The 11,832-nt window shown below is 34.0% G+C and overlaps 1 protein-coding gene across 1 annotated transcript in view; it reads left to right on the top strand.

The window, feature by feature from the left end:
• LOC109839534 (probable sphingolipid transporter spinster homolog 2) overlaps positions 946 to 11,832 on the top strand; it is a 17,902-nt gene continuing 7,015 nt past the window's right edge. Inside the window, exons 1-10 of the mRNA XM_020408011.1 lie at positions 946 to 1,262; positions 1,339 to 1,470; positions 1,855 to 1,956; positions 3,244 to 3,348; positions 3,431 to 3,506; positions 5,482 to 5,556; positions 7,779 to 7,881; positions 7,960 to 8,025; positions 10,069 to 10,168; positions 10,881 to 10,978. Coding sequence (XP_020263600.1) covers positions 1,099 to 1,262; positions 1,339 to 1,470; positions 1,855 to 1,956; positions 3,244 to 3,348; positions 3,431 to 3,506; positions 5,482 to 5,556; positions 7,779 to 7,881; positions 7,960 to 8,025; positions 10,069 to 10,168; positions 10,881 to 10,978 — 1,021 coding nt within the window. The 5' untranslated portion in view covers positions 946 to 1,098. The remainder of the gene's footprint in view (positions 1,263 to 1,338; positions 1,471 to 1,854; positions 1,957 to 3,243; positions 3,349 to 3,430; positions 3,507 to 5,481; positions 5,557 to 7,778; positions 7,882 to 7,959; positions 8,026 to 10,068; positions 10,169 to 10,880; positions 10,979 to 11,832) is intronic.

Genomic DNA, 11,832 nt, shown 5'->3' with positions numbered 1-11,832 from the left:
TATTACAATAATATGGTTAGCACGTGCAAAAGTTACGTTTGCAACAACAATTGCGGGGCCCACCTGATTTGTACGTGGGGCCGCTAAGTAGAGAAGAAGAACAAAATAAAAATAAAAGTGTTGGGTTTCTCTTTGGTTTTTTTATACTAAACCCAAAGTTCATACTGACTTATTTTGGGACACATCCACTTCGCAATTATTGTTAAACACGAGAGATCCTCCATTGAATTATCTATTTTAGTTGTATTAGGAGGAGAGGTTTCATTTAGATCTAAACCTATGGAACCAACTACAATATATAAGATAACATTTCCCCCTTTTTGTTAGCTAATGATACGTGTTGCCTGGTATTATGGTTATTTCTTTGAATTTTAGATCCAAAATAAAATGACCACTTAGCTGTATAGTTTAAAGTATGTTTAAAAATTTCGAATTACGATCTATAGCGCTTGATAAATGTAGTAGATTACAATTCATCACAATAGTATAATATTTGGCAAATGGACGGATTATCATTCTTTATCATTATCAAAATGATAAAAAAATATATAAGACTCGTGATGAGTTATTAAATAAAGTATTGAATTTTTGTGAAATTACGAGGGGCATAATTATTATTTTTTAGTTGGTCAGACTAATACTTATATTACACCAAAAAATAAACTAAGATATCCTAACATATTTTTATGATGGATTATAACTTATAAGCTAAACTCACCGTGGCTTATAAGCTAACCTTAAACGTCTGCCAAATACACACTTTGAAAAAATTTCACTCTGTTTTTTGACTTTTACAATAATTATGGCAGAGCTTTGGACGTAAAGACAACTCAGTTTTAAACTTTGGGTTTAGTAATAAAAAACCCCAAAAAAATGATAAAGATTTCCTTTAATTAAAAAAAAAGCAAATATATAAAAGAAATAAAATCCCAGCATATTCGGTCCCTTCGAAAACCGAACAACCTCATCTCTACTCCTCTGATTTCTTCTTCTTCCGGCAAAAAAAACAAAAAAAAAAAAAAACAAAAAAAAAACAAAAAAACAAAAAAAGACACCCGATCTTGATCGCTCTCTTCTAAAACTCGGTCGATTTTGTTTATGGGCGAAACCGAAAAGGATTCGTCCGAGTTACATCAACCATCGCCGGAGACTGCCGCCGCTCCCGCAACCTCTCCCGCCACCGCCGGCTCAATGGCGATCACACTTTCCGAGGACTCCGAAATCAGCCCTAACCCTAACCCTTCCTGGTTCACGCCGAAGAGGTAGGAAGACGTTCGATTTTCTTTCTTAACTTACTCAAATTTGTCGATTTTAGTAATTTGTGTGTTAATTTTGTAGGTTACTCGTGATATTTTGTGTTATTAACATGATAAATTACGTTGACCGTGGAGCAATAGCTAGCAATGGCGTCAATGGGTCTCGGGGAACGTGCACTGATGGGGGAATATGCACTTCTGGTAGCGGGATTCAGTAAGATGAAGCTTAGGATTTTATGGGATTACGTCAATTATCAGATACCAATTATTCGCAGGGTTGCACTTTAATACCTTAAGAGGTTTCATCAAATTTTAATTTTGGTACCCTAAATTTTAAATTTGCATCAAATATTACCCCAAAGTTTTAACCTTTTTAACTATAATACCCTCCTTTTCTTCACCATTATTTGGGCGAAATTAAACTTCACGGTATCAAAGTTCAAAATTGATGGAACTTTAGGGTAAAAGTGCAATTAACCCTTATGCCCATCATATGATTTGGGCAATTAAATTTTTTTTTTGTGCGAAAATAAAGCATCATGTAATTTGTTTGGCAATGTCCTTTCTGTTGTTTGCTTAACATTCGATGTTTTTGCAGAGGGGACTTTGATCTAAATAATTTTAAGGACGGTGTATTGTCGTCTGCATTCATGGTTGGACTTCTAGTGGCTTCCCCGATTTTTGCATCTTTGGCGAAGAGGTACTTGCTTCGTTGAGATTTCAACATTTTTTTTATTAGTTTGATTTAGCGAAGTCATGCAATTTGGTTGATTTTATACTCTGGTCGAAGTTAATTTTTAGAGATTAGTAGTTTTTTTCTTGCGCATTATGGTTGGGGTTGGAAAAAGGGCCTAGGTAGTTTATGTTCCTTCTTCTTTATTCTGAAATATTTGATTTCTGCGAATTATTCTAAGAAGCAGGACACAGATACAACACAGAACGGATAAGTGACATAGCTATTCCTTAAAGAGTATGATATGGGCCATAGGGCAACACAACAACACCACAATACTTTTTCTACAAGCATGTACAAGCAACAGAAGAAAAACACATCAACGTATACGTATATTCCTTCAACAATTAAATTCATACACTGACACACGCTCATGAAATACAATCTTTAGGCTTTTATGTAATACTATAAAATGTAATTTTCACGTACATTTTGAATTATATATTCACATACAGTCTATGACTTTGAACTGGTAATAGGCATTCAACTCATCATCTTTTTGTTGAATAACTTAATATATCTCAATTCTGACAGTGAAACATATCCTAATTTTATTGTTAATTTATATAAGTCATAATTTTAAAAAAAGAAAAAGAAAATATGGCTATTAAGATTTGTAGGACAGTGCATACCCTCAACTTGCAAATAGTATGGACTAAATATTTTATTTTTTAATATCATAAAAATGTGTCATAGGTATATCTGAGAAGTGCCTTAAAAAGTCTCCTAAGTAAAATAATACTGTAAACTCAGTGTGCTTTGAAAGTGTCTGAGATGCGACCAAGAAGTGTTCAATTAGTTTTTTATGTTCAACACTTGTCCAACAAAAATAAAGCTTGGTAATAAAAGTGTTCATGTTACGTAGGAATTCTGAAACATTATTGGAAGGTCTATGGTAAGGTTGTATTCTCATTTCTCCCATCCAGTGTGTTCCTTTTTATATCAGTGCTGCTTCAAGCCTGCAAATGATGCCTAACAGGTCAAAACTTCCCCCCTGTGTGGGCCATTTTTCTTTGAGTATTAATGACTTGTAACTCTTTCTTTAGTAAAATGCACATTCGAGTTCTCTTTGTTAAGAGATATTACTACCTTTTACTCTGCCTATAACTTCTCATTCTGAGCTTTACATGTCCTTTTTTGTTTCTCAGTCTAAAATAAATAAAGATCTTGAAATATTATTGTTCTTACTTTGCGGAGGTTGGAAGATTTGCTTCTATGTAATTGATTTGTTGAATTTTCATCGTCTCTTTTCAGCCACAATCCATTCAGGCTTATTGGAGTTGGGCTCTTGTTTTGGACTATTGCTACAGCTGGTTGTGGGTGTTCGTTTGACTTTTGGTCAATAACAATTTGCCGCATGTAAGTATTTCTCTTCGGTTGACTTTGAACTGTAAAATTATAACTAAGCCAGAAGCCCATAGCTGGTTCATTCCTTTTTCAGGTTAGTTGGTGTTGGTGAGGCTTCTTTCATTAGTCTTGCTGCACCATTTATTGATGATAATGCCCCTGTTGCTCAGGTTTGCTTTTATTATTTTGTTGTCTACTTTTATTCATCTAGGTGTCTCTGCAATGTCCTATACAAAACCTCATCTTCATCTTACTATTTACTTCGGACAATGTGGACATCTAGCTGCCACCTAACTGACCTTCAATTCACAATTATTGCAAAAAAATTTATTTTTAATTTGAAGTGATTTTTTTCCAAGAACTTATTCTGAATAGTTCTTTAATTGTTTTCATATTCAGTGCAGAAACTTTTTATTTCATATATATATGTGTGTGCATCCATGTAAAATTTTCCTTCTAAATCTTCTATTGAAGATAAAAAGTTATTTTTTGATATTTGCTGAAACAGATTCATCATTAGTGCGCCGCTTTTATTTTCTTGTCTTTATTCACCCTTTGGAAGTTTGTGTGGTGCTATCCCTTTGAAATCTATAAAAGTTAAATAAGTAAATTTAAGGCATGTCCTATACTTTCTTCCATGGGGATAATGATAATTACCGAAGCTTGTAAAGGGTGAACAGTGGGACAATGAGGGAACAAAATAATGATGGAGCGAATTTGAATATGTGGTGTAGAAAGTGTTAAATCTTATTTTCTTACTTTCGACAGGAAGTGTGTAGCCTAACCTCTCTTGGTAGTAGGTAGTTTCTCAAACAACAAAAACAATGTCACAAATCCTATGCAAGCCAAGCGTTATCATTGTAAACCTAGATAAAATGTTGTATACAATAAGCATGGTGTTTTATGAGCATTAGAAATGTTTCCAGGTGCAATGTCAGTGATGAGCACCACTTTCACTAGGCATGATATCCCACCTTCATATATATTAAGGGTTCAGTACTGCGACCAAAGAAATATTCTTCACTTCATTTGAATTATAATTTGTATGATAGTACTTAGTATGATTCAAATGCCTAGTAAAGTGCCTCAACACATACTTAGTCAGTTATAACTTGGCTATCTTGGTCAAATGTACAAGCGAATATTACATCATTACCTTTTGCACCAGCAATACAAATCATAATCCAAAGGTCTTTGGTCAGCTGCATGTATTCTTCTCCATTCAACTCTTGAAGGTCTACAATCAATCTAGCAAAGTACACTCTGACATGTTTTATATAGGAAAAAAACATTTATACTGAGAGATTGTGCTGATGGTGGGTTAATGCTTTAGCAGCACATACAATCTTTGCCTTTTCTCTTTAATTAGAGCTTTTCTCTTGGTGTCGAACCAACTGAGGTCGGCTCTCACCTGCCTATGCATGAATCTTTTTTGATCTACCTCTAATAACGAGTTATATCAAGCTAAATTGCTCTATGAGGCTAAATTGCATTACATGCATAACTGGCAGACTTGATAATCTAATAATGCAAGTTGTATTTCTTACGTCCAAGCAAAGTGACCATGGTAATGCATGAAATTCAGACTAAACAGGTAGCATGTACTTAGGTCTTTCTGTGCATCGAGTAGACCTGGTTGAATCTCAACCTACAACTGGTTAGGAAGGTTAGATCCTCCGTTTGTCAACCTCCTTATCTACTCCTCTATACTATACTTAAAGGAGAATCCATACTTGAAGTTACTATTTATGCTACACTATTTTACTGTATCATAAACAGTAAAACAAATCAAATGAATTAAAACTTGGATTCTTCTTTAAGTATAGAGTAGATATGATTTCTAAATCAAATGTATTAAATTTTGGATCTTTCATTAAGTATAGAGGAGTATATATGATTTCTAATGTTAAGCATACAATAATTAAATCAAATGTATTAAAACTTAGAGGGAGACTTCAAAATGCAATGCTTAAAAAATTAGGGGGTCGTCCTTTACACAGGGTGCACACTAGTGCATAATAATAACTGTAATTGTATTATCCAACTACTTTTCAGTAGTATATACAGTGTCTGTGTTTCACATATTTACGATTCCTTTTTGAATTATTTCTGTAATCCTGCTACATATATTGTTCTATGCCTCAGAAAACAGCGTGGCTTGCACTCTTCTACATGTGTATACCGACCGGAATTGCAGTTGGTTATGTATATGGTGGACTGGTGAGTTTCACTTTGAATCGGTTTATATCCTTCAAATCTATCTGACTGTGATTGGCATAATCAGCACCATGCAAGCATTTTAACAGCATGTAATTTCTCAGCGGTTCATTGAGGTCGCTGACATCTTTCTTTAATCATACAATTTTGATGGTTTCTTCTACTTTCTAGTTCATAACTTGCATCATACTTGATAATTCTGTTGTTAACTTATTAATGTGTAATTATGGGACTGATCCATCATTATCATGCTACACTATTAACATCAAATGAGTGTACCTAAAATTAATTTAGCTCCATTGAACCATAGTCCAAGTCATGAGCACCAACTCGTTGTGCTTACTTCCAAGAACAAAATAAATTAAAACAAGAGAGCTAACAACTACTTGGATCTTTTCCGCTTTGTTTTGTGCTAGTATTTGGCATTTTCTTAATAGACTTAGTTTGTAATTTTTGAGGTTTACCTTAGATTTTTAAAGGCAGAATTTGAACTTTAATTAAATGTTGTGATCGTGTTTCTTAAACAAAATGTTTGTTTCTTTTTTGAAAACATGAAAGTTTATGTTCTTACAATCCTTGGTTATACATGTCTTTGACTGTATATTTATGTCTTCTCTTTTTGTGCACAAGCACATATATGTATAACATGCATAATTATTGAAATGACCTTAGAACTACATCTCCTACTATTACTAGACTCCCGATTTGGTTAACGTACTTCCATTATACTGCGCTTTCTTCAAGGTTGCTTATGTATCCGTACCAAGGTTTTAGAAATCGGTTATCGGAAATAAATCGGACAATCAAAATTCATATCGGGTCCCGGTTATTGGGGATATATCGGGGATAAGTAGTAAAAATCAGAGTGTCATATTGGATATACAATATAATATTCTAAAATGTAATCTACGATTCAAATCACATTTAATGAAGTATAAACATACTTAAATGTAAATAACTCATGTTTAGATCACTAATCAATTGTTGAAACTTGCTTCTCAATTGTGATATTAGGGTTTTGGGTGAATGATGAAGCAGTTGGTTTTTTTTCAAGGAAATCGGCCTATTTATTGGCTGAAAAACCGGCCTATTTATCGGATTTTTGCCGATATATCTGCCAAAATCGGGTGAAAATGATAACCAATTTTTTTTCCAAAAATTGTATCAGAAGGGGTCAAAACCCGATATATCGCCGATATTTCGATAATATCGGTCGATTTTAAACCATTGGTCCGTACCTATATCCCGATCCTGGGCCCAAGACCTTGATTCTGGTAACACTGTTCTCAGCTCATTGTTCATGAAATGTCTTACCTCCACTCCTATGACCAGTTTGGTTCATTAGTTAAATGTTGTGTTGCTCTCTCGGCTGGTTAACAACTTACTCTAACAAGGGAACTATGTACGCCCCCTTAATTAAGTTATAAGTATCATTGACAGCTTAATTATCTTAAGAGTAATTCATATGTTCTTTTTATTTTTTCATCATAATGGATGTTGGTACATGTGTCTTTTGTCTTTCTATCCCTTCACCCACATTGGATGTCATGAAAGAACTTAAATTATAATCCTATTTTAGACTTTCCATGTGTGGCCTTTTTTCCCTCTTGGTCGATGGTGATGTTGTACTCCATCATGTATCATGGCATTAAAAATTGGTTATAGAATTATGTTTGTTTACATAGCCTGAATTGGAACTATGGGACAACATGTTATAGTTGCACATCATCAAATATCTTTGATATAAGTATTCACATAGGTTAAGTACTTCTTAAAAAGAAAAACTAAACACCATCATATACCTTTAAAGTTTGAACATAGCCTGCTGTAATAATGTCAACTTGAACTATTTATGATATGTTAGATGTCGAGCATGAGAATTATCAATGAACATCAGTTCAAATACTTTGTTAATCGTTTCCATAATTAGCTAGCCCTCTGGACGCATGACATTGTTCCGATAAGTGATGGTTATGATATATTCTTGTGTTAAAGCTTAAAAAAAAAATATCAAAATGAGCATTTGAACTTATCCAAACAATTGGTGGAGCACTTCATGAACAACTTCGTTAGCTGAAAAAATGGATTTTTTTTTCTAGATTATAAAAACTAAGGTATGAAACATAGGTTCACTTTTTCAAAAACTTGTTTATCTGCTTATAGTGATTGGTTAACTTGTGTGGAAGTGGATGACTCTGTTGCTTGTTTTATTTTGCTAATATCAGGTTGGGAATAATCTAAACTGGCGCTTTGCATTTTGGGGAGAGTCGATTTTGATGCTCCCTTTTGCTATTCTAGGCTTAGTCATGAAGCCTTTGGAGCTAAAAGGTACAAGGTTGCTTCTATGATACTTGTATTTAGCGTTGAATATGCTGGTTAATTTGTTTTTTGCACTTAAATGTGCAGGTTTTGGTTCGTGCAAATCTCCAAAAGAAAAAGGATATGGCGAAATGACTATTCCTGTGGTTGAAGGTGATGATACTTAGACATTTACCTCATTGATCTTTTTTTGTAGCTGAGGAGTTCATACCAGTTCCATATGCTTTGGCATAGGCTTGCGTGTATGCATTCTTTATATGATTTGTTTATTTCAACAAAATGGCCTCCCAATAACCATTGTGTCTTTTGAGCAGTAAAATCTTTGAGCTTAATTTGGGAAGTAACTCATTCTTAAAGATAGTTCTATTGTTTTTTTACCTGTGGTAGACCTAACAACTAAACCTGTTTCCATCCTGCATTTTTTGAGAGGTGTATCTTCTCCTTTGTTTGAGCTGCAATTTATAATTTGTGGCACTTTGCTATATTGTAAAGTGTATAACTGTCAACTCTCATCTCACATTCAGAGTTTTGGTGTAGGGGAAGGGACTTTTAACATGGTATCAGGACAACTCTGAATCAAATCCCCCTGGCCACATACTTAAAATGGATTTAAGAAAGAAAAGGATACTACTCCGAATCTAGGCTTCAGCCCATGAAACGGATGCTCAATCCGCAGGGGAATGTTGGATAAAATTATAAGCCTCATCTCTACTTGTGTAGTGGAAGTGGCCTTAAAAACATATAAATGCTGAAAATTAGTATTTATAATCAACTGATCTCTTCTTTCTACTTCTGTATTGCATAGCACACATGTTCCCATCTATTGGACACCAATAGGAAGCAACCTTATCCTCAACACATGGTTAGACCGAGAGACTGTGGAACAGTAAATTTTAGGAGAACTCCAACTTGAATAGAACTCCAACTTAACCTTTTCAATTAATTTGAGACCCTTACTGAGTTGGCTTTTTCTTCTTTAGTTGAGCTTGATATCTTGATTGATCACTCTTTTAACTTTTATAAGCATATTTCAATTGGTTTAGTATGCAATGAACTTAACCAATTTTATTAGCATCAGCACGAGTAGTTTCCTCAATGAAGCCACAAGGCGAACAATGTTACTTATCTTGAAGGAGAACATAGTATATTTGTTTTGTTTGGAGATGATGAGGATATTTATTGGTAACAAATAAAAAACATATTATATTTGTTTTGTTGTGCTTGTTAGTAAATGTTTGTTGGTAGAACATCAAGCTGCTCAAGTGAGCATGCCAAATTGAGTTTTAACGATTAGTCATGCAAGTAGTAGACCCACAACTTACTGTCATAGATGCGAATTAAGTATTTACAAACTTTAGTCTAGTAGGTGTTGGATCCTTCCACATGAGTAGTTCAATCCTTTGACTTGTTAGCTAAAGCATCCATTTAGAAGCTCTGAAGTCTCATGCATGAAAGAGCAGAAGCAAATTTATTCTTCCACTTAGTTAAGAAAAGCATGCGCGTGAAAAAATAAAAGCAGATATTAAGAACAAGTATGTGTGCTTTTTAGGATTCACTTTTTATGTTTAAAAGTCATTTGTAAAACTCCCCTCCATTGTCTAGTTTAATAAGGAAGAAGGTGAAGAGATGCAGACAGCAATACCTTGAAGTTATATGGAGAGATATCGTACCAAGAAGCTCTTGGAAATCACAAATATTCTCGTATTTCCAGTATTGGAAGCAAGCTCATATCTTACGTGCGAGGTAAAATAGAACTGAAAACGCTTAAATCAGTCACCCACTAACCACCTGCAGATGATATTTTTTTCCTGCTTCCTATGTTAATAAAGAGAACATGGAGCCCTATTAATGTGGTTTATGAGAATTGTCACTGACATAATGAAGTGAAGATAATGCATTGATGGCTGGTTGGGTATTTGGATCCTTGGTATTCGAATAATATATGATCTCAACTTCAAAAATAAGTAACTGATTTATATACAAACTTGACCCAAACCTATAGGGATTCAGTCCAAGTACTATTGTCATTTGTTGATTTACCCAACACGCAGATTGAATTGTTGGGTACTGGGTATCATTTATAGCTCCAACTCCTATTATTCTCTTGCACAGTGCTTTCTCAGAATCTGATTGATACTATTGCAGATCAATTATTTTGAAATTGAATATTTATTTTTCACTTCTTTTTCCTTGCAGCTACTGAACAGATTCCTATTTCAGATGGGGAGAATTTAAAAATTGAGGTATCAACTAGTGCTGACAGGAGTGATAATGAAGCATCAAAAAAAGTTCCGTTGTATGTTATCTTAAACCCCTACTTTCTGCTACTCATACTGATTGCTTAATGCATCTAGAAAGAAATACTTCGATTGGGAACATTTTCATTAAATAGATCTAAATTTATTTATTATTATTATTATTATTATTATTATTATTATTATTATTATTATTATTTATTTTAACTTTTAATCCTGGGCTTGCTAATTTCTTTTGGACGTTGAACATTATTAAAAGAATATCTACCTGTTAGGCACTTTATGATTATGTGGACATGCGTAAACACACAATCTCAGGACACTTAATAGATATTTCAGTGTGCACTTGTTGAAATCCTTCTCTGGCTCTGCTCTTTTATAGGAATAAACTTCATGCTGACACCAGTAGTTCTTTCTTGATCGTCTATAACTTATCACTAGGAACTTGATATACAAAGGTTTCGCTTGTGGAGATGAGTGAATGAGCATTTTTGAAGCCCATTAGGTTTCTTTACACCTCACTCTGTTAGCCACTTTTTGCCTTTTGCTGTCAGTAAATATTAACTGCTTAGGGTTATTTGTTTCTGCTGTTCGTTCTCCTGCAATATGCTGAAAAGAAATCACTGAATAAGAACAATAGGTTTCGTTGCTCCTTCAGATGCAAAACACTCCATATTTTCACTGTTGTCAGTGAAAGTTTGTGGGTAACTTCAGGTATTGAAGACATCTAATATGTATTTACATTCTGTTTAGATCTAATGGAGCCCAAAAGATTTTTTTTCAAGTTGAAAGATTTTGCAAGGACATGAAGGCACTCTTGATGGAGAGGGTTTATGTCATAAATGTCCTAGGTATGCTTCTTGTTTTCTTAGCTATCCTCTTCTGAGTTGTCATAAGTTTTTCTCTATGGTTAAGCTTTTTTGTATTCGAAGCTTTAATATGTTTCTGTTCTTATCTATTTGATAGTATTGTTCTTATGATCTTATTTATTGGATATTACTGATTCTATGTCAAGCTCCTGAAACTGATCTCTCTTTGTGCAATTATCAGTGAATATGACCAGGCAACTCTAGCTGAAAATATAGGTTTGGGTAGTCCTGTTTTTCAGGGACTTAACGTTCTTGCAAGAACTTTTGGGCTGGGAACAAATAATTCGTGTCAATCTGATTTCTAGACCAAAGTTAAACTAGTTGAGGCTTTTAAAGCATTTCAAATCAGCAACCTGTTTAAAGTTTATTTTTAAGAACTGGCTACATATAGATGCAACTCTTTTGAGGTACCTAAAGCATTTGCATTAACTGCTATGTCAATAACTATGGACGTAGGCTGACTTCCTGTTCATTTATATCGACTTTGAATCCATTTATGATGACAATGGCGAAAAGATGGTTTTTTTTTTTTTTTTTGGCGGGGGGGGGGGGCAGTTGAGCAAATAAAAAAATGATGGAGAATACAGAACAATATTAAAATAGAGGAACTAGGAAGGAGAGTAAAAGACCATCTATTCATTTTGCCCTGAACCCACATGCATTTGTTCACGTGAAATACTATCCCTCTAACATCACACTTCTTTGAGGCATATGATTCTTAGGAATTTTGTATTACCGCGTTTAACATAACTAGAATATTATTAGGATTTTAACTTACCTTTTAGAGTATCGACAAAGTTTCCAAATTATTCCTCATTATTATTATTTTTTGGTGG

Source organism: Asparagus officinalis, chromosome 4 (genome assembly GCF_001876935.1).
Source record: "Asparagus officinalis chromosome 4, Aspof.V1, whole genome shotgun sequence".
Classification (NCBI taxonomy): Eukaryota; Viridiplantae; Streptophyta; class Magnoliopsida; order Asparagales; family Asparagaceae; genus Asparagus; species Asparagus officinalis.
The sequence above is the reverse complement of the archived record's forward strand: the minus strand, read 5'-3'. Positions and strand labels throughout refer to the sequence as shown.